General features: G+C 43.8%; 1 protein-coding gene and 1 long non-coding RNA gene across 2 annotated transcripts in view; one reads left to right on the top strand and one right to left on the bottom strand.

Annotated features, from left to right (window-relative positions):
• Positions 1–11,617: 11,617 nt before the first annotated feature.
• LOC133964520 (uncharacterized) lies at positions 11,618–22,378 on the bottom strand. Its single transcript, XR_009923795.1, has 3 exons — positions 22,165–22,378; positions 12,687–12,754; positions 11,618–11,788 (listed from the first exon to the last, which is right to left on the bottom strand). It is a non-coding gene; the product is annotated as an uncharacterized LOC133964520 (long non-coding RNA).
• nphs1 (NPHS1 adhesion molecule, nephrin) overlaps positions 15,103–23,681 on the top strand; it is a 37,890-nt gene continuing 29,311 nt past the window's right edge. Inside the window, exons 1-3 of the mRNA XM_062398617.1 lie at positions 15,103–15,166; positions 18,458–18,652; positions 21,724–21,846. Coding sequence (XP_062254601.1) covers positions 15,103–15,166; positions 18,458–18,652; positions 21,724–21,846 — 382 coding nt within the window. The remainder of the gene's footprint in view (positions 15,167–18,457; positions 18,653–21,723; positions 21,847–23,681) is intronic.

Genomic DNA, 23,681 nt, shown 5'->3' with positions numbered 1-23,681 from the left:
TCACTGTCGAGTGACCGATGAATACACGGGGGTGGATTTACTGCGATGTGGTGTCTTTAAATGACAGTTGGGCAGCTGTTTTATGACTCTGAGCTGACGCTATTGGAGGTTTTGCCTCTGGGTGAGTTCTTTGGTGATTATAATGAGGAAACCGAGAATAGCAGTTTGAGGTCTTACTTGGAGTAATGCTTTGTCCATGTGTTTCACCGTGTGTGTGTGTGTGTGTGTGTGTGTGTGTTGTTTGGGAGCCACAAGCTACACGCTCGCGGTGCACAGGATTCGTGCTGTGAAGAGTGTGTGGGATTGATGCCGGGAGTCTCGGAGATCATCTCTGCTCTGCCCAGGACGCCTCTGGTCAGACAACAGCTTTCTCAGCACACTGCCTCTATTCTCAGTTTTTTATTTTCCCTCTCCCTTCCTTCTCTTCTATCCTCTCTCTGCTTACTTGCTGTCGATTGTCAAATGTTCCTAATGCTTAAACAGCATTAAATGAACTCTAAACTTGGGGAGTTTTCTTTTGGAAAGATTTATGATTCCCAATATACCGTGACAATAAAAATTCTTGGGGAAATTCTAGAAAAATAAAAGTCCCTTTGTGAAATAGATACGTCTGACTTGAGTTACAAAGCCCCCCAGTTCAATAGGATTTCCATCGCAGCTGCTTTATTTTTTATTTATGTCCTGTAACTTCCATATAATGTCCATCATGTGGTTATCCACTCTTCAGGTAAGTCGGAGCAGATGGGGCTGAAATTGGAAACAGTCTGATTCGTCCAAGTCCATTGCTTTCTTCTCTGGTTGCACCTACAAATTCATCTCATGTCTCCTCGGGTTTTCCTTTTATTCTTTTTGACCAGCGAGAGGTGGTTATGGAGAAGGTTTTTGAGCTGGTGACAAAACAGAGCAGTTTCTCTCAAGCAAACCAAAAGTGAGCAATAAATACACTTGTGAAAACTCAACTAAATTCACCACTTGTAACTGAGTGGACCCTGATGCTGCGTCTGCCTCACTGTTAGACCGACTGAAGCACCGGTGCCCAAGACCTATTCACACAATGAGCATTAATATAGACAGACAGAGATCTGTAAACCCCCGTCGCCAAACACCCCGTGTGTTTCCAGCTTTGCTCGATCATTCCCCAGTATCCCCAGCAGAGTGAGCTGGGCAGGCACAGGTGTGAGCAATTAGTTGGATTCCGTAATGCACTCTCCTGCTCTCAGCTCTCTGCTCTCCGGAGTCCCAGACGGGGTCCACCGGGCAGGCAACGGTGCAATTAGTTCAATTTGGTAGCGTCGATTCATCCAGCAGCAGCAGCCCCCCCAGTGCACTTTCTCGCTACAATAAAACACAGCACTATGAAATAGGCCTAATCCTCACTTACATGCAGAGGTTCTACCAAGCAGCAAACAAATATACAATTCAGAGTGTCATTAAAATGCACTCTGGGTATATAGCTCGTTCCGATGTTTTGTGTGTGAGGTCAAGCTAGGTTAGGTTAGGCTAGGCTGGTTTATCTCTTGATAAGGCTTGGAAAATCTCTGAAAGAAGAACACTGCAGGAGATTGTCCACGTCAGACAACATTTCTGGAACATTCAGGTGAGATGATGCCTGAGTAGATTATGCAGGAGGTAGAATATTATCTAAAAATTCAACTGCTGAAAGCTTGTGTTTTTTTTTTAAAGCACATCGGCAAACTCACCAAAAGCTCTCGAATCGTATTGTCTTTCCCAAGCTGACTTCTCCGTCTGTGGCTTCTATATATATTTGTGTGTTTGAATGGTCATTAACTCACTCCCTGTGAGTATTGCGGAAGTTTTGCTGCTGAATTCTCACATGCTCTCACTCTGACTTTTTCTGGACATTTTACCTGGGGGCTGGCAAGAGAAGTTGTGGAAAATGTCCGTTGTAATTAACTTTGCTGGCATCCTCATATACAGCCCCTCAGGAATGTTCCAGAGACGTATTTTAAGTTTCAAGGAAATTTTGAGAATACTAGCAATAAGTCTGTGGTCCAGTTCAGACCTGATGGGAACTTTGGTCCAGAGTGGTCCGATCACAAGTGGACAAATAAGTTCAGATGTGAACGCACCCCCAATGTTTTGAGGATGTGCTTGAGATCCAATCACTCAGACGATTAGGAGGTGGTCTGGGACGCTTGTGGTCACATTTTGGGAAATACACTTCTTGTCGTTCTTGCTGAGTTAGAAGATCAATACCACTTTCATATCTGTCTGTTAAGTTTGAAGCCACAGCCAGGAGACTATTAGCATAAAGACTGCAAACAGGGGGAAATACACACAAACACACACACACACACACACACACCAGCATCCCCACAAAATATACACCGCCTGTGTAACAGTCCTATCTTATTGAATAATGAGCCTCTTGCTGAGTCCAAAAATCAACACTTTGTATAATTTTCAAAATATAATGTTTGTTCAATCTGTAAATTTAAGCTGACCAAGTCATGTTATGTACTGCATAATATTTGTATACATTTTCTTTATTGTGGAACGGTACTATTATCTATATTTATTTTAGTTAATGGTTTTAGTCAACATTTTAGTTAATGTTTCCTTCAGTTTTCATATCAATTCTGGCCGGTGGCCTCCATGATTGTTTATTCAGACATATTAAACATGTCTGATCGCGAGTCTTCAATATCCTAAGCCCGACTGTGAAGATTAAAGCTCAGGGTATGTGTTCCAAAGAGGTGGTGCTGATAAAACATAGCACAGTTGCCCCATTCACAGTAATTGAGGTGCAATCCGTTGCCCATATGGCATATATTTACCATGTTCACACACTCAATAGCATCTCCATACACACATGTTCATAACCCTTTTAATCAATTAGTCTTAGGATTGCATGGGAATGTCAGCTGGTAGCAGTCAGGCACCCCTCCAGATCCTCTCTCTCACACACACACACACACATGCACAAGCACACACGCACATACGCACATGCAGATCATAATAAATCTCTTGTCCTCCCCCAACCTCCCCAGATGCCCTTATTTCTGGATACTGTCTATGTGCAATATGTAGATTGCTCTTAACTTTGCTGACAAAAAATAAGAATAAAGGAAACAAACACAGATTAAGCAAAGTAAGCCAAATGCATGTAATTCCTCTAGTAGATGTTATTTACTAAGAAAGTGTGTAAATACATGCTCATTTCTCACCTTAACATGCGCGTAGCTTCACCTGCAGTTATAATTGTCAGTAAATTGACCCCAACCGCCCACCCCATCTCACCACCTTGCCACATCAGGAATGCATAGACACGTTCAGCTCGTAATGTTCTTTACCGTTTGCACTGTTTATGCAGCCGGCACACTCATTTAAATAACCTTGATTACTTTATTTCAGTGTGTGTGTGTGTGTGTGTGTGTGTGTTTGTGTCTGTAAGTGGGCGCATGTGTTTGCATGTGGGAGAGAGGGGAGAAACAGACAGGTTACAGAGGTAATGTAGTGTTCCTTGGCACTTTTAATTTCTGTTGATTATGACAGTGTGCTGCCTGGCTTATTTGTTATTATATCATAAAGTCGGTGTTTATTTTAATAAGGCTTATAATGAATGGCACCATTAGAGAGTTGAATTCAGGAATGTGCACAGCCGGAACAGTGATGATTGCCCGTTCAGGTTTTCCACCCTGTTTTTTTAAAGGGGGGCTGGCGAGAGAGTCTGAGGACTGAATCACATTGTAATTAATAAAGTCCATCCATCCATGCACAGTTTTTTCTCGTAATATTGTTGGGGCTGGGAGGGAAACACTGTTCTGTTGTTCCTTTTTAGGAAAGTTAATAGTTTTGTGCTTCAACAGTTCACACTAGCGATGTAAAAAAAAAAAATAACATTGAAGAAAGTCATCAAAAAGTTATTCAGTCTAAAAACCGTCCCTTTCTATGTAGTCAGAAAAAGGAGAATAAAGGCTTCTCATAAAATCGTGTTATCTATCACACTTGCGTCCCTGCAGATCTTCAACATGCCAACGAAAAAATGTTAGACTCTTAATGTTTTGTAGGAATTGCAAACAACGTGCAAAGCAACTTTAATCAGCTCCTTCTGCTTTGTCTTTGCTGGTTTTCTCCTGCTTTTGCAATTAAGCAAGAATTCCTTTTGAAGTTGATTGCCCCATTCTCTCCCATCGCTTTTGTCTGTAGTTATTCAAATGAGAGCAGAGCGACCTGGCATACCACCCAGCATTATGCCTGCTGAGTTTATACCACTGCTATAGACCATAAACAAAAACTGTTTAATTAGGTGCCTCACACTTTATTAGTCCTTTACTCATACTTAACACACATGCGTACACACACACACACACAAAAGCACACACACCAGCATCCCACCTAAATACACACAACACTGCCTGTGTTACAGTCCTAACTTATTGAATAACGAGGTTCTTGCTGTGCTAGACCAAAGAATAGTTTAACTGCAATGAGGACCTGTGTGTGTGTGTGTGTGTGTGTGTGTGTGTGTGTGTGTGTGTGTGTGTGTGTGTGTGTGTGTGTGTGTGTGTGTGTGTGTGTGTGTGTGTGTGTGTGTGTGTGTGTGTGTGTGTGTGTGTGTGTGTGTGTGTGTGTGTGTAAAGGTTTGTGTTTGTGTGTGCGTGTGTGCATGCGTGTGTGTGTGTGTGTGTGTAAAGGTGTGCATTTGTGTGTGTGTGTGTGTGTGTGTATACTGTATGTGTCCCTTTTGGATGCTGACAAGGAGGAAGAGCTTGTTAAGAAAAATGTTTTCTTGGCTAGAAAAGAGCAGCTTTTTGCTAACTGGCCTTCCTTTGCCAAGATAATAAAGAAGGGAGGAAGTATTTGTAATTTTTGACTAGTGAAACCACCTCCATCTTTAAATCTAATGCAGGCACATGTCCTGACATCTTTTGTCGTAACTGCTTGGTTTTTCTCTTACTTAGCTCCCCCCATTGTCCTTTTGACAACTTTGGCCCGATGGACTCTTTAGGCCGGTCACCATGGAGACCCACTTTTAAGTGGCGTGGGAGTGGTGCAGGTCAGCGGAGGTCAGGCCGAGGGACTGTTTTGGCCAACGGAGCACGCTTCATTAGGCCTTTTGGCTTGGGGTTCATTAAAACTGCAGGAGAGGACATTCCAGGAGACTCCATTAACCGGGCAGTCCTGTGACACGCCATCAGGCCAACAGATTTCAACCATCTTGTGTTAAACTGCCATAGCCCCCCCCCCCCACACACACCTCCTCCCACCCCACCACACACACAGATAAACACACACACAATGGACACAATGGCACATACACACAAAACCTACTTGAACCCACATCAAAAACAAGTGTAGAGTTCATACACACACGCAGAAGCACTTGGAATCACACACACGCACTCTCATAACTTCCTACGTGTCCTGCCGCCATGCACCCTCCCTCACACAATAGCCTCCATCTGTTGGCCCCTTCAACTTTCCCCCGGCGATTCCTCTGGGGGCTCTAAGTCTGCAGGCGGAGGAAACCCCAGCCACCCTGCCGTTAATGCTGTGACACCCTCAGATCAGTATAAATGCTCAGAAGGAGGGCAGGGGAGGGAGGGGCAGAATGTTTCGGGAGGAAACCCAAAAGAAGGAAAATAAGTACTTTTTATGACGAATTAAGTGTTATAGTGGTTAAGGGTAAGATGATTAGGATGGAGTGATGGGGTGGCGGGAAGTTGCAGGGGTGGGAATGAAATGATAGAAGGCACAGGGGAAGAATAAAGGAAAGGCACATGCCGGGGAAGTATAAAGGAAAGGCACATGCCGTGTGAGCCTCGCAGTCCATATATTTAATCTTGTTGTTCAAGTGGAGCACATGCCAGGGAATGCGGCTAAAGTCACTTAGAGAATCCCATCAGATGGAGCCACGCGATATAAGTAAATCAAAATGCTTCGGTTAGACCAAAATGCATGCTATCGCACTTCTGAGAGACTCTGTCAGATCGGTGCTTTTAGCTCTCCGCTGTATAAGCAGGTATAACTGGATTATCCTCGTGTTTCGGTTGGCAAGCCTTATCATGTAGGCTCTATGGTCGGTCAGTTCAAACTGGGCAGATTACAGTTTGCAGAGAAGAGGTTTAGCCTCGTTCGGGGCTCTGATATGTTAATTAAAGTGGATTTTCTGGAAAATGGGACGGGCAGAAAGGCAAACTCCACCTCAGCAAAGCCATAAGCCCATCTGTTGGCAGAGGTGTATTTGGGCCTGATTGGGTGTTTTTTAAAGTCTCTCTGCTCTTTTACTTCTATCCATGTGAGAACCAGGCTGAGCCCTTCAGAATTAGAACAGTTTTGTGAGAACGGGTCGTTTTGGCCTGTGATTAATGAAGTAAGTGGCTGTTTAAAAGGATCCGCACAATTCTGCATCATTATTTAAGATCCCAAAATAAGGAAGATGAAGTGTTTCATTAAAAACATTGGTGACTTGGATGAAATCTTATTGTGTAGCCCGGGATTCCTGCATCATATAATGTAACGACTGCAATTCCTCGATCCTCTCATGTTATGAAATGGCTTTGTCTGCAGCAGGTAATGTGCGCGGGTCAATCTGCAGTAGCTTATTGACTTTTTTTTTGCCTTGTAGCTTTCAGTCCAGCACAGCTAAAATTAAAGTTGGTCAGTTCTGTTTTACGGTTTAAGTCTATAATATATGAGACCCACTAGCAGCTGGCCAGGTTCTCTTGTAAGGACCAGGTCTAACACAAATTGCCATTTGGGGCTAATAAAACCACAGTCGACATATTATTTTGATCATTAAAGAAAAACATTTAACCTGAAAATGGCAGCAACAAAATTAGGGAGAATGGTGAATTCAGCTTTTATGGTCTTTGATTTTACTCTACATGAAAACAATGGAGTCGTTCATTATATGAGCGTCCTCTGTGCTAGTGGACACGACATGGGCCAAACCAAAAAGTCAAAGAACGTGTCTAATACATTTTCTTCAAAGATGGTGTCACGCATCCTCACTCAGTAATAGGCAAAGTATAACTTAGATCTGAATCATTGAGTCACTCCTCCGTATTACTACATTACCAGACCTACTTCAGTAATATAAGAAAAAATGACAGTGTTTCAGGGAGCATTACCGCCAACCTTGACACACTGTGGTTAAAGCTATGGTCGTGAGAGTTAGGAAAGGTTGAGTCTAGTCTGTGGAGGATTCCTGATAGAAGAGATACGTGTGTGTGTGTGTGTGTGTGTGTGTGTGTGTGTGTGTGTGTGTGTGTGTGTGTGTGTGTGTGTGTGTGTGTGTGTGTGTGTGTGTGTGTGTGTGTGTGTGTGTGTGTGTGTGTGTGTGTGTGTGTGTGTGTGTGTGTGCTCAGGCACAGGCGGGGCATGCACACTTGTTCACGTTGTATACATGCAGTGTTTATGTGTGTGGCTGTATTTGTGGACAGCGGAACATAAATAATAGAACACAAGGGCTTTGTTATTAAAGTGGCCTTTTATTGGCTAATAGCTTTTGTCACAGGCTGGCTTTGGATCCATTCAGTATCGTTTCTTTCCATGCCTTGTTTTTGCCCCCGTTTTTTAGCTTGCCCAGATTTAGCTCGGTTTCATCCGCTAATCCTTCTGTTTTGTTAGTGACACTGGGAGAACAGCCTGGGCTGTGTGGCTCAGCCCCGCCTGTCAAAGCCTATAACATCTCTCACCAGGATCAGGTTATTGCCTGAGCTGTGCGTATCTTTATATTGAATTGCTTCTGATAGGAGGTCCTGGTGTTGTGTGTTCTCTCTCTCTCTCTCTCTCTCTCTCTCTCTCTCTCTCTCTCTCTCTCTCTCTCTCTCTCTCTCTCTCTCTCTCTCTCTCTCTCTCTCTCTCTCTCTGTGAATGTGTGTGTGTGTGTGTTTATTGTACATGGGTGAGGTTGCTCTGAATAAGTGAATGGGACACACAAGAGTGGCTACCACAATTGTCTTTTCTGACCTCAAATTTCAATATTGTCCCCTCATGTCTCGTCCGCCTGCCCCGGCCGCCCTCCCCCCTCCTGCCCAGCGCCACGTTCTCTGCTCTGCTCTCCACTCGTCCATCCCCACCGCGGGGGTAATGGATGGGGCGGTGGAGGCGGCGAACGTTAAAGTTTGTGGGCCGTGGATGGACAGCTCGGCATGAATATCAGTGGCCCAGAGTAAGCACTGTGGAATTGGATGAGCGCGAGCGAGGGAGGTGTCAGCACTTTCCCTCCCATGCATTTTCACTCAGCCAGATTGAGTCTCATTATCTGACCCGGCTCCTCTTCCCTCAGTGACCTAATAATATTGTTTTCAGCGATCCTGCTCAGCCTCTGACCTCATGACTTCACACAGGAATTTATTAGATAAAAGATTCTACTGTCCCAAAGTAGTCAGGTACTTTTGAGCTTTTGGCTTCTTTCTTGGACACCCGCAACTTGAGGATATTTAGTTATTTTTGCTGTTTTTTTAATTATTAATTACTCACTCAGCTATCAATTAAATTACTGTCTTAAATCCTGATTTGATCTATAGACCCTCTCACACTTTCTCAGTCTGTAAGTCTGAGATCTGTGTAAAACCTCATCAATACGCTCTGATTTGAATGGTCCACTGTGTTTGTTATTAAAAGCAGAGTTAGTGTTGCAACATTGGTGAATCAACATGGCTTCGTGGGAGCTTGTTAGGCCTCTGAGGTAAATGGGAGGGAGATTTGGGAAATAATCCCTCCTCAATCTGGACACCACAGCTGGTTGTCTCAAGCCTCTCCATCCATCCCAAACACATGCCCACACATTTGCTCACTCACAAACACATGCCCTGCCCTGCACTCCCATGTTGCTGCAAACATGCATGGGGACACGGGGAATGAAGATTGGAGGGGAACAGCCAAGAGTGTATTTGTGTGTTTAATTGGGTTTTACCAAATCCGTCTTAACCCTGACACACGTACTGTCCACACGCTTCGGCATCGCTTGGCCCGCAGGTCACCCAGAGACAGCAACTCCAGAATCTCGTTTTGCAAAACATGCCAGCAGCGGAGCAAGGTTCTTGTCCTTTTTAGACTTCATCACTATGACAGACTTTTGAAGAAAGTGCTGCTGAAGCGGATTACTGCTGTCAGACTTGTAAAAGCCCTCTTATCTCTGTTGGCTACTTGTTATTTTAGTGATGCCATGTAATTGTCATTTCTGGTTTCCTCTGATGCATCCGACTCCGAGTCTGTCGCTGCCTGTTGAATCTCGTTCTCCTGTGGTCGACTGGTAGCCAGATCGGCCTGGGGGGGGGAGGTTTTAAAAACATGCTGACCTTGTCCACAGATTTAGACGATGAAGCATCGCTGATATGGCAGCTGCACTGTGGCAGGCAACAGAAGATGGGTCTCCAATCAGATTGCCGGGTCAGTTGGCTGTAGTTAATGCCGTGGCTCGGATTTTTTTGATGCAATACTCTCCAGCTCACAACTACTCTCCAATGCACAAAGACAATTTTGCAGCCCTTTGTTGAAGACCTAAGCAGTATTGAGCTACTGAGACCCGGTAGTTAAATTAACTGGTTCCTAAGAACTGTGGGCACTGAACTAGTTAATTTCTCTTTTTGGTGTGGATCACATATTGTATGCTGAATGTCTCTGGCTCTTTAAACTGTTAGATTCTGATTCCAACATGCCATTGTTTTGGAATTAAGCATTTTCTATTTTTTGGGCTAACTGACAGAATCTAAGCTACAACATTGCTTATGGCAATACAGATGATTTAAGCACTCCCCCCTGCCCCCGCCTCCCTGCACCATGCACCTTCCGAACAAATACTGCACACACCCACAGGCATACATAGGAACTGAAACACACACAAAACATTGCATGCAGTCTCACTCCCACTCCACTTTTTGAATCAATCTCCTGGACATGACCCCATCTTTCCCTCTTCCACGTATTGTGTTGCTTTCCACCGTGGTGCTTATTGCTTTCTTTGATTAATCTTCCTCTCGGCTTTCCCTGCCGCACTGGTCTGAGTCAGTAGACTTCCTGTTGGTTTTCAAAACAACTCCTCATGTCAACCTTCCTTCCTCTCGTCTCCCCCCAATCTCCTGCTCCACCCTTGTCTTATATTCATCACTCCACAGCCCATTTTACAGTATCTTTCTGTCTCCTTCCTCCATCCGTTTCTCTCGCTCCATTACCTTGCCCGTCCGTGTCCCCTTCATCTTATCCTCTGCCTGTCCAACCTCCTGACATGCATTCTCTTTACCCTCTTTCTGTATCTCCCTCCTCTTCCCTGCATTTCCCCCTTGCCATTCATCTTCAGGTCCTCTGTCCGTCTCTCCCTCCCCCTCACTCCCACACTACCTCTCTGTCAGGCCCCAGCTCTCTTCCTCCTCTTCCTTCGTCTGGCAGTGGAGCGCTTCCACTCTTGCTGACAGTGCTGTTTGTGTGAACTGAGTGCTGAGCTTCACAGCCCCCTCGCCTCCTATTGCTCCCTCCTCCGCCTCTCCACCTCATCCTCCTCCTCCCTCCCTTCTTTCCTCCTGCCTCCCACCTACATACCCCTCCAGGCAGGGGAATTAACCTTCCAGCCCTGGGCTGCTGGGCTTAATGACTGTCTGTGGGGCCAGCTCTAACTACACAACCCAGCTGCTAACATCTGGGCCACACACACACCCAGCTCACACAGCCCGTACACAGGCACACACTACACACAGAGCAGATACTGTACACTGGCACTCAGCAGTGTGCATAGCATAAAGTTACAGTCTTTGAATTTGTGCCACTATTAGGGTGTGCGTCATCATCACTCTTTCTTTATTGCTTGCTGCACAAATGTGGGAGTCTCTCTCCCTCTCTCACTGAGCTAACAGACAGTGCTTGGTCTGCCATTACTGCGCGGCTGACCCACAGTGAAAACACAGATGCAGCAGTAGCCTGCAACTGCTTTTGTGTTTATACTGTGCAAATAGCTCGTACGTCTCGCCGCCACAGAGCCTCTGCACCAGTGTGGGCTATCAGCGCATCAAATGAAAAATACATGCTCACAAAAAATAAACATGACCTTTAAGTTGTCTTGCTAGAAAAGCTTTCAATATGTTCCGCTGAGAAAATGTCGGTGTTGTCCAGCCACCGTTAAGTTGTGAGTATATAATTGAAAAAGGGAGGGGGAGGGGGGGGGGGGGGTTCTGTGGCCTGTCTCTGTCTCCATCACTACATCACCCCAGGAGTATTCAGTATAGGAAATACAGATATGTGGATACTCTATTTCATTCATTATGTATGAGCATAAATGTTACAAACTAGCGGCTGTGAGGACATCCATGCTGCTTCTGTGTCTGTGTATCAGACTGCTCTGCTCCTTCCAACCCAGTGCAGTGAAATCCTAAATCCTGGGATTTGTGAATGCTCCCTAGAAAGACAGAACTGAAGCAAAGTACAGGCACAGGGATGTTCTTTCGGTCGTTTTAATGACTCACTGCAGCTTTATCAAGATTTTACAGTTATTCATTAAATTCTGCTGAAACAAAAGGACCTACAACGTTTTAATCCTGTCGGTTTCCTTCTGGCCTCAAGACAAAAAATCGTTTCACTCCTTGGGGCCCAATGACACTGACATTTTTTCTTTACATCTATTTTGCTGTTCAGGTTCTCGCCCCTTGCATCCATCTCCACCAGCACTTCTCATGCACACACCTTCCTCCGTTGTTCTTCTCAGCGACTGCCTCTCTGCCTTGCTCTTTATCTGTTTGCCTCCTTCTCAGACGAAGGAGTGAGAGAAGGGGGAGTCCCATTGGCATTCTTTAACATCTCCGTGGCTCACTTGTGTTCAGAGAGCCATCTGTAGATCAGGAAGACAAAATGACGCTCCTGAGCCTTGGCGTCGCTCAACAGGTAAGCACAACTCCCTCTCTCACATGCAAATCTGTAAACTTATTCAAAGATTCTTGGCTCCTTTTTCTCTTTTTTTTTAAGAAGGAGGTGCGCCCTCAGTGTGCGTGTTTGTGAGTCTGACTGCCTTCCTCACCCTCTTTCTCTCTGTGCACCCTATAGGCAGGGAGATGTGCTTGAGTTGCTGGAGGTTGAAAGAAGGTTTTGCCTCTCTGTCTCTCAACTTTTTCCTGGGCAGAGCAGGCTTGCGAGTGTGTGTAGCGAAGTCAGAGTAATCCAGTAAACTCTTGAAACTCTGAGCTGAAGGGAGCGGAGACAAAGTGCACACACTAACGCCGAACTTGGGTTTCTGCGACTGCCTTGACGTAGCACAGGTCAAAGCTGCTGCTGAACTGCTGGACCAGGCTGATATGATTCACTCTGTGGCTGAGTGAGCTTCTATTAGGTCTGTGCTTAGCACATCTTGCGAGTTCTTAATCAGGCTGCTTAAATAATGTCATATTTTAATGCACAATCAATGATTCGGATGTGATTAGATCCTGCAGATAATCTAATCTGCAACTTTAAGAAACCCTTTTCATCTGCAGTTCAGTGTTAAAGCAGTAATGGCTCACAACGCTGCTTCTTTAATCTACAGTAATTGGGCCCACAGGCAACTGGAGAGATTGGTAAGAGGTTAGGTTGGGATAAAGATTTAGGACCACATCTGAATTGGGCGGCTGAATTGGAGGCTGAAACCTCATTTTCTGCAAATTGACTGATTTCATGGGGTTTTACGTTAAAGTGGTCTATGATTGAGTGTATTGAGTCGTTTGATGATGTTATGAAAGACGCCATTAAAAAACTACCTGTTGGGGCCACGCTGGATGGTTCAGCTGCCTCCGATGCCCTTGTGGAGAGAGTGGCAGCCTTGTCTCTGCAAGCAAATCAAATTTTAAATCAAGCTTTCCAATTTGCATTTGTAAGAAGCTGGTGGAGAACAAGGAGGAAAAAGAACCCTCTGGCAATGAACTCTGCTGTAGTAAAATATGTGAAAAATCTTTCTAAAATCCGAGGACGGAATTAAAATTCAGCCCGCTATTTTTCAAATGTTATATTTTGAGCAAGTGTTAAATGAAATCTCACAGTTTTTTCCACCAGTGCTTCACTTTCCCAGGTTGTTCATGCAAAGAAAACAAACACGCATCAGTGAATCAACATTCTCATGACTGGCTGTATTTTTAAAGCAATTAAGGCAGTTGTTTGACTTGGTAATGGGAATGTTGGGAGGTCAGGCAGGCTGCGTCTGCTTTCATTAAGAGGCCAAATGAAAGTGATGACTCATGAGGTCAGCGGCAACCTTTTCTGTTCCTCTTTGTCACTGTTGTGCAGTGAATTGAAAGAAATCCAGTTTTACCTATTGAGAGACGGATAACTATAAACTGCAATGCATATAAGAAGAAAAGCTACGTTCGGCATGATGCAGTCTTTGTGTTTGAGTGTTTACCGACACAACGCATTAGAATACACAAAGATAAAGAGAAGATTGTCTCCTTTAACCTCAGAAAAGAATTTCTAATCACTGAAGAGGGGAGTTATTGTCCTTGTGTGTTCAAAGAGTGTGCTGGGGGCTCTGAAATACACAAATGTCTTGAGAGGGAAAAAATAATTGAGTGTGAGTTAATTCTTATCAAAACCTGTTGGAGTGCAACTAATCGACTGCAGGGAGATGCGTCAAAGAGCCGTTGCCTTCAATTCATTGCGTCTATTCAGATGAGAAAATATTTAGTTTTCAATTAAGTAAATCACTATTATTTGTTCCACTCCTGCAGCAGATAAATTGAAGTGATTGCAAACTGACAAAAAATTCCACATAGGGCTCTTCCTGGTCAAATAAGGAAAAGTATTAGATGCCACAGACTCTTAACCAGCACTAAAGACATTCTACTTTTTCCAGCAATCAAAACAAAATGTGCCATGATAATGACAGTTGGACATTTTTATACTCTACATATACATGTATATGTCCATTCACAATAAAAATACACTGTTGTATGAGACACAACGCTTTTCAGGCCTTTCATAGTACCATTGCATGTTTTAACCTTTTCCTTATCCCTAAACAACAAAATAAATACTTTACATAACCTAAACAAGCAATATACTTACCTCCACTTGCCATTTGTTTATTAGCAGGATTAGGCAAAACCTAATTTGTGTAAGGGTGGCATATTGGCCAGGGAAGAACACAGTACATTTAGGAGCAGAGCAGTTGAATGGGACAGATCCATGAATTGTGTGAAATTTAGTGACATTTCACTGGAATAATGCAGACACCCTGACCAGAAAATCTGGGCAACTGATATCTATGAGTGGTGTGGCTTGATTGCATTTATGAGGACTATTGGGCATTGGTGGGAGTATGTGCCCTTTGTCCCTTCAAGTTTTTGATAAACAATCCGTTACGGCCCAAAGGGCAGAGAAAAAAGGTTAATTTAGCAAAATGTTCATATTAGTTTGGCCAGGGTCCCAAGTTATTTGAAAAAAAAAAATGTTCACAATAAATTGTATTTAACCATTTAGCAATTTCTGTACCTACAAACACATTCCTGCTGGCCATGCTGCCCTTGACTTCTATTACTTTGCAGTAGCTAATGTTTAACCATTGTCAAATGTGTTTATTTGCCCTGTGTTGCGACCTACAAGAGAAACATATTGTACATCTGCTTTGAAGCCTCAAGAAATACTGAAAGAAGCCACAGAGGTCTTTACAACAACTAATCACACATTTTACAGTTCTAAGGGTTTTGAGCTGGATTCAATGGGAAACACACGTTTACCTAACAAAGCCATAAACGTTTCTTCAGCATTAACTTCGCATCCAAAAAACGAATCACCAACACCATGCTTGTGAAAGAGATTGTTGCTCCTTTGAGGTTGTGATCAGACTGTTCTTAAGGCCTTTCAATTTGCTTTGTGGCTTAATTGCAGGATTATTGCAGGATTGATGGACTAATTGATTGAGTGAATGATTGATTTCAAGTTGTTGTACCAATGTTGTCAACGTGCCTGGCCTCTTTTCATTATCGCAAACACAAGCTTTGTATGTCAGAAATCAGAAATGGAAAAATAAAAAGGCTTCTTTTGAATCGGCTGCAGCATGTAGAGTACCACACTGCTGGACTTAATGAATGTCCTTGTGGTGGATGTGGTGTTCATTTTTGTCTGTATTTGTTTCTATCTTGATTGTTCCAGGATTGTCGGAGGTCACGTCTCCACGGTGAAATGGACTTCCTGTCGGGGTGGATTGTGTCTCCTTCAGCTCTACCCTTTCTCTGTCTCGTCTGGGGTAAGAGAATCAGACGTCACTTTGTTGTTACAGTAACTGTGGCCTTACAAGCTTCATTTAATGTTCAGTATATAATAATAGTTGCTATGCATGCATGGGTTACCTTCTTTATCTGCCTGCTCAGGTAACACCAGTTGGCAGTGTAAATGTAAGACGGTTAGATTAACCTGGTTATCTGGTAATCTCATACTTATCTTCTAATCTCTGTGAAAATCTTGTTTAAGGTAATTTAGTGGCTTACTGTGGTATACACACACACATGCGCCCGGCTGTGGCTCAGGGGAAGGAGCGGTCGTCCTCTAACCAGAAGGTCGGCGGTTCGATCCAAGTCTTCCCCATGCCGAATGCCTAAGTGTCCTTAGGCAAGATACTGAACCCCAAATGGCCCCTTCCCTTAGAGAGGACTGCTGCACATAGATGCACTGTATGAATGTGTGTGTGTGATTGGGTGCATGTAAAACTGTACTGTAAAATGCTTTGAGGGGTCATCAAGACGAAAAGGCGCTATATACAGACATCAACAATTAACCATGTACATACACACACTCATTCAATTGAGAAACCAATAGCTGCATCATTTTCACATTCTTGGCTTTGCAGCTGACAACAGCCTTTACCAAGGCATGTTATTACAACAGATATTAAGATCCAGTTCCTTGGTAAAAAAAAAAGTCACACAGAGCACTGACGTTGGTCGCTTACTCATAATCATTTCACAAGGTCCGAACAATAATGTGGTTTCTTTTGGCCTTTGAGCATTTATCAGAAATGAGTATTTTGCAGTATTTTGTGAGAATACAGCATGGAGAAATTCCCCGGGAGAGGGAGCGTCAATGATTTTCCTAACATCAGAAAAACACAAAACTGCAGAAAGAAGCTGGAGGCACTGAAGAGGAGACGTCAAATTTGAAAGACAACGGGAATCAAGAGCCTTTAGTGAAATGGGCTAACAGCAATATGCTGGGACAAAGCTTGTTTGAATGTCCCAGACATTTTCCTGTTGTTGCACCAACAGCACAATCTCCTGCAAAGTTCTTCATTTGTGAAAGGCCCAGTCCGGAGAATGATTTTCTGGAGTTAATGTCTGAAAAGGCTAAAGTTAAAAAACTTCTAAGAGGAGCTGCTTGTGTCAAATTTACAGAGAATTGTCAGGTTCTGTCAGTTTAGTTTATGCATTTCTGTCCCTGTGTTTTCTGTTTCCTGTTTTATTTTGTAGTCTCTGTTCCTTGTGGGTGGTTTCTGTCTTCACTTCCTGTCTTGGTGATTGTGTTTCTAACTCCTCATGTGTTGCACCTGTGGCCAATTACCCCTGCCTTCCCTGTGTGTATTTAAGCCTCTGTCTTTCCCCTTGTCCTCTGTCGGGTTGTCTGTTTTTCAAGCCTTGTTCCATGTTGCGGTTCTTGCTGTGTTCCATGTTGCTGTTTTTCCTGAGTCTAGTAAGCTTCCTTGTGTTTTTGTCTTCTTGTTCTAGTTCATGTCTTTTCAGTGTTTCAATTCCTTTAGTGTTTGTTTTGCGTTTTGTTAAGTTAAAGTCTCTTTTTGTATTAAATACACCTTTTGTTTTATACCTCTGCTCCTGGGTCCATCTCCTTTCCTCAAGTCGTGACAAGAATAACTGCCTGTCCCTGCTTTACACAGCATTTTGAGCATATTTTACTATCATTCATTATTTGGCTTTTATAGCCTGCTTTAATGTGTTCATTTAGTATCACCGCTGTCATCAACTTTTTTTTCCAGGTTGTAACTTTGACCAGTCAGCTGTTTTCATTACAAAAAACCAACCCCTTAACATAGAGCGTTAATACTGAAACTTGAGTTGGAACACTTTCGGTGAAATGTGGCGAAATGGCCACTGACGATAATAGATATTGAATTCCCCTCAGTTTGAACTGACTCTTTTGGTTACGAGACATGGACTTCAACATTAGGAGAGTTAGGAGAGCGGTGGAATGGGACCACCAGCAGGAAATAACAAATACGCTTCTCGTCGAGGTATCTGGTTTTACTTTTGTGATCAAACCATTCAGATGTGAGCTTGTGACATGCTAACACAAAATTAGCTAACATGAGCTTATGTAAGCCACCAGACTCTACTAGTAAAGCAAAAGCAATAGCGGCACAACCTCTGAATGTAATAAACTGAGCAAAGGTTCAGTTTAATGATGAATCCCGCTTGTTAAAAGAGAAAGATTGTGTTGTTTATCATGCAGACGCTGCACACTCTCACCCACTTTTGGACATGAAAAGTCTCATCACTACATTTTAATATGGTCGTAAGCATTTCTGCATCTCAAAAATAATACAGTACAATCCTATTTCAGCGGCCACAGTGGATCACTGTTGAGTATTCATTTATGTAAACCGTATGCAAATTCGCCTCTGTGTTTGGTTGTTTGTATGCATCCTCTGTAATGGCCAATCTTGCCCTTCATATTTGACGTGAGGTGAGGTTCAGCCTTGATCTGAGAGCTCTGCCTCTCACTCATGTTGTCAGACGCAACAGAGCATGCACTTCACAAACAACTTGGTCATTGCTTCAACGAAGGTCAAGATTCAAACAGCCAAGCACATTCCGCCTGGCTCCTCTGTGGGGCATTGTTTAAACCAGATTCCCATTTAGATATTTAGCCCTAATTGGAGTATGTGGGTTGTGTTTTGCTCCTTGAACTTGACTTTTCATAAACCCTTGTGTTAAATCGTCTTATAAACCTAGACCCATTGCTAGAGGTTGCTTTAAAGTTCCCTTCCTGACTCCGGCTCGCTGCACCACAGAGTGTCAGGGAAGAGCCTGGTTGAAGGATGGCTGAACCCCACCTATGACAAACAAGGGGGATTAAAGTGATAATCATTACTCTTCCCAGGAGGAATTAGCTGGTGGGACATCGACGCTGAGGAAAAACCGCAGGTGAACGAGGTCTCTGATACCCCGTGCTTTTCTCCTCCCCCAGATACCCTATCTGCATGGCCAAGGGGGGATTTAATTTGCAGTAATTACTTTATTGACTCATTTTCAGGGCCGTATCACTGCAGTTTCCCATCAATAAAACATATGCCAGGATGAATAATGTGGCCAGACACAGTGGGGTGCCTTCTCAGACAAAAGACCACAAGCCTGTACCCCTGCGGTGTATGTTTATGCCATGCTCCCTCTTTCTCCTTTTTATTTCCTCCCTGACACTCCTCACACAAACCCACCCCTTGGTTGTGTCTTCACATCAAAACCCCATCACATCCTTTTGCTGCTCTACATCCACTCCAGCTGCTCTCCTTCTCCTCTCTTCATGTCTCCAGGTACGCTGGCCCAGCAGGCCTTCAGGATTGAGCCCAGTAACCTCACTGTGCGGATGGGAGGCACAGCTGTGTTGAGGTGTGAGGTGCTCCGGGCCTCAGGGACTGTGCAGTGGGTGAAAGATGGCCTCCTCCTGGGACCTCAGAGAAGCCTGCCAGGCTTTCCACGCTACAGCATGATTGGAAACCCCAGGAGAGGTGAACAGGGATACACACAGAATAAGGTCTATGGCCTTTTGGGTTTTGATAGACCTATCCAAGCTAAATAAATGAATTTGTTTCAAATCACTAAAAAATGCCCTGGAATAGTAAGCATAAATCTCCCTTAAACAGCCTTCCAGTTTATGAGTTTGCTAAAGAAAATAAAAAATCTCTTAAAAACGATCAACACAGAAAATCCAGCCGAGTGGAATAAGATAAAATAACGCTGCTGGAGGTAAAGCTGTACAGGCCAGAACATGTGAGAAATGGAAAGAGTAGAGGAAATTATCATGTTGCAAAGATAGCAACCTAACAACAGCCGTGAGTTTTGCATTAATTCTATATACTTTCCTGTGACATTTTAGATTCTGAAATGCCACTGTCAGCGGAGGAAGCTTCTAACTGTGCAGCTTGATGTTGGCTACTCTAAAAGAAAATGAGATGATGTCGTTGCTATGGCTTCAAAATGCTGTGATAAAGCAACACAGACATTATGGGAACCTTATGGCACACTGGTTGTCTATACAGGGAGCATCTGGGACAAAGGAGGTGATGTGATTGTCAAGAGCATCTCACACATCCTGCTGTCCCTCACATGGAAAGTCAGAAGAAAAATAAAATGAAAGTGAAGCAACAGTGTCAAGAGTGTCAGCATATCAGTGAAATGTGGTTGGGAATAAAGTGTTGCAGAATCTGCACTACAGTCTATAAAAAGTAATAGCCAATTAGAAGGCAATCCCGAGTAGGAGAACAGCATCTGTTCCTGATCAGCCTGCAACTCGACAAGCCGCACTTCACTGTCGTACAGTGTCGGAGACCATCAGCGACACGCGGACACGAGGAGATGCAGAAATACCCGTGCACACATTGTCCCTGCTTGTTAATCTCTTTAAGTTTATGGTCAAATGTATAAAACAAAAAAATAAAAGATGTGTTTGTCAGCTGATTAGTTACAGGACTGGAAAATAATTAACTTGCTTCCTTTAACATCGGTCACAGCAAAATAAGAACATGTCTGTCCAGAGCAGACCACATACACAAGCTGTCACACACTCAAACATACACTCGTGAATAAATTATCCATCAGCGCAGGTACAATTTACCAGGCAGAGAGACTGCAAACTGCCGGCTGATGTATGCAATCACTTTACACTGCACACAAAGAGCAAAATCGTTGAAGACGGCACTTGACTGCACTTGTTACTCCACCGGTTTTCACTGATTGTCACCATCAGGGGTATTTAGGGATGCTAAAAAAAATGCCAGAAATCACACATTGGAGCTCGCACACAGGAGAGGCCAGCGTTGATTTCAGTGTGTACTTGCAGGACATGTAGCACCCTTTCTTTCCCTGAGCTGGAGCCGCAATGTAAATATCGACATGAGCCAAGATGTTGAATTTCAAAGACAAACACACTCACACTGTTCAAGGCATCGGAGCCACGAGGGACTCTTTATTTATTTTCAATGATTGATCTACAAGGTATAATCTAATTGTGGTTCTTGGCATGCATCCAGTAAATAAGGCAAGTTTAATTATGAATGATATAATTATCAACTCAACCACTACATATAACCACTACATTATCTTAACACCACTTGTACGTGACATATTGGCAACGGTAAATATGTTTTTACAAATTAAGTTGTTAAGTTGAATAAATCTTGTAAGCCTTGAACATCAGAAAAACTTATAAAAATGTATATATATATATATATATATAGTCTCTCTTCGTATATATATGTATACATATATACTGCCTATTCTTTGGGGGTCGCCCGGAACCATAATACAGTAGCACGTAAAATGAAAGAGGATATTGAATATTCCAATTAAAAAGAACACTGGGAGATATAAACTTTAGCCAACTGTATTGATTATACATGTCTGTCTGATTGCGGCGAATAGGTTGTCTAAATGTTGTTTACTGACACTGCTCAGTTTTCCCTTTTCCTTCCCACTGGATCAGCTTTTCCCATTTATCTAACACTATGTATTTTCAGCTTTAAGGCACAATACAGGTTTGCGGAGGGGAGAATACACCCTGCGGCTCATATATGGGCTATGTAAATTTCGAAATAAATAGAGGATAATGGACAAGTAGGCAAATCACATTGCAGCCATCTGCCATCTCCCCCACCATAAATACACCCTCTCAGCAGCGTGATGGCACTCCCGCATTTGTGATTTCAGGAAAGAGGAATATGATTAATAACTTCAATGTCTCTCTCTCTCTGCACTCGATGATAACTTGGACACGAAAATTGCTTCTGGTTGGTGTTAATTATCTTGCCAGCTTACTTGACACATGAATTTTTAGGACTGGGTGGTTGTCAGACCAAGATACTATTTTGCACATGTTAGTAGGCTGTGAGCCAGAGAATCAGGAGCTGGAAAACCAACACTGAACATTGTCTAATCCCCACCGGTTATGGCAATGCATCAAACAAATCAAGCCCTGTTGGCAGGACCAATCTCAGAAGAGAGATACAGAGAGAAGGACTCTGCCTGGCATCAATTAATAGACAGTTTATTCCGTCGACGTTGTGAATCGGAGATTGGATTTTATTTGCAACACTGGAAAATTCATTCTGAAACAAAATGCGTCTGCTCAGAGTGTAGACAACCACTTGCATGTCAGCGGAAACGCCTGCAGCGGGAGGTTCTCTGCAAGTGAGATGTTTTCATTCTAGAAGAATACGAAAGCAGTTTATTTTTAACCAAATCAAACACCCGAACATCAGTAGTAGATTACTGTACTGAATTGAAACGGCAGGCTGTTGTAGTCCAAATTGCTTTTATTGTTAAATTTTCTGTTTTCAAAGTAGAAATTGCCTTCAGTATAATTCAAGATACTGAAAGCCACAGCTGAAAACGGGGCTACAGGAGGCACTTATCAATACACATGCAACAGCAGGGAACCGTGAGGTTTGTATTCGGTGGAGTGTTTGCAGGAAAACAATACAAAGCCCTCTTATTTGTAATTATTTACATCTACTTAGTGTACATATCATTATCACCGCATAATATGTCACAAAAACAATTCATCTCTCCATCTCTGTTGCAGGGCAGTATCATCTTCAGATTGAAAAGGCCCAACTGGAAGACGACACCCCCTATGAATGTCAAGCGGGCCAGTCTGAGAGCAGTCGAGCGATTGTCTCCGGCGCAGCCTGGGTCAACGTAATAAGTGAGGAAACGCATGAACACAGGGGACGCTGGGGCTTACAAACATGTATTTCTCTGACAGAATAATGGAATCATTTGCATAATAATGCTCAATGAGTATCCTCGGCACTCCACTAACATACACGACCGCTTGTCCGGTAATCAGCATATAAAGAGATGTTAAATATTAATTTCTATTGATAAAGAGCTTTAATTTGGTCAAGATAAGGCAGCTGCGTTTTGAATCAGAGCTGTAATTCGGTGTGTCCTCGGTTTCCTTCAAGCGTAAATCATATTTGAAGCATGTATGAAGCATGAAGAAAGTATTTATTTCTCTCACAAGCGCTGTGCCGTCCCTGCATGTTCCAGTAGCTCCATTGCTTTTACACAGCAGCGGCACAATGTGAAGTATCAGTGCAGCCTGGTGTCCCTGGCCAGCCTCAGGGCGATCCGTGTCTCCCCCTTTTGCACAGGAATAAATTGCAGCGGAGGTGATTGAAAAGTTCCTACACGGACAAATTGTGCAACTGCATCAGACCACCTGTTGTCGTCCTTTAACAAGCGGTATCTCTCTCTCCCCATCCCTCGTGCTGGTGGGAGCGAGCCCATATGTGGCGAGGAAAGGACTCTAAAAGAACCTTTCTTCTCCAGGCGCAGTTCATTTACTTACATCCCCCCTCCCCATTCTCTCCGTTGCACAATTCCTCCCTCTCTGCCTGGCTTTCAAGCTTTCTCGTTTCTCTTTGGTGACCATGAAGAGAGTTTTTTTTTTTTTGGTGTGTGTGGGGGGGGGGGGGGGGGGTCGGAGGGAGGGGGGGTTGTTGCTGTGGCGATTCCTCAGTCTCCTCTGGGAAGAAAGCAGGTTTTTCTGACATCAATGGGCTGGTACCGGGGGAGAAGGCGGGTGGTGTGGGAGAGGAAGAGGCACAGTCCGCAGACGCCTCCTTTGAACGGCTGGGCTCTGTTGTGCATTGCAGCAGTGTCATGTCCCACGGCGGGCCTACACCTGCAGCCACAGCAGGCTTGACTCCCACATTTATTACGTCCTGAGATGCGCCCACATACAAAGGGGCTGACAACATCGCGTTTGGAAAAAGGTCAAACTGTGTGGGAATCCTAGTGGTCATCTCCAGCGTGACTGAACCCTACTGTTTCCCTGTGTTCCTGGCACGCTCGGATCTGCATCCGCTCCGCACGTCACAGCTGGTGTTTCTGTTTCGGTGTCTCGGGAACACGTTCCAGCTGTTGACTGTTTGAGATGGACAGTCGCAGCTGTACTGCTGCAAAGGGCATGGCGTGAAGCGACTGACTTTAAAAAGCACTCTGCAGCCCCGGTCCTAAAGGGTCATTTGTTCCAACCCACCAACTCAACAGACTCAAAATACGTGACTAATCTGGGGCTTGATAATTAGCTGATGAATTCAATCTCCTGTTAGTGCTGATCTGGGACTAGAAACTGTGCATCCTTTTGAAGAGCACTGTCTCTGATGAGTTCCCTGCGGACTTCTCCATCACTGAACTACAGCTCCCAAGGCCCACACCCCTGGCCAGTCAACCATGGGCATATCCCATCAAGCCCTGCATCACATCAAAACACTATAAACCCTTTATGAGGACATACAGTAGGGGAAGAGGGGCGGAATGTGGGGAAAAAAACAGAGATTGCTGGTCATATAATTGGATTCTCGGGTTAGGTGGAGAGGTATAATGACTGGCTAATTCGAGATGGATCACCACTGGCAGTAAATAGCAAGGATGGAGGCAAAATGTCAATAATCCCCATCGATAGGCTTACAAAGAGATGTTTTCAAGACATTTCCATCGGTGCAACATAACTCCTGTGTGTTTTTGCTTTCC

This window comes from Platichthys flesus, chromosome 11, assembly GCF_949316205.1.
Source record: "Platichthys flesus chromosome 11, fPlaFle2.1, whole genome shotgun sequence".
Taxonomy (NCBI): Eukaryota; Metazoa; Chordata; class Actinopteri; order Pleuronectiformes; family Pleuronectidae; genus Platichthys; species Platichthys flesus.
This window is presented reverse-complemented; position numbering and strand designations above follow the sequence as displayed.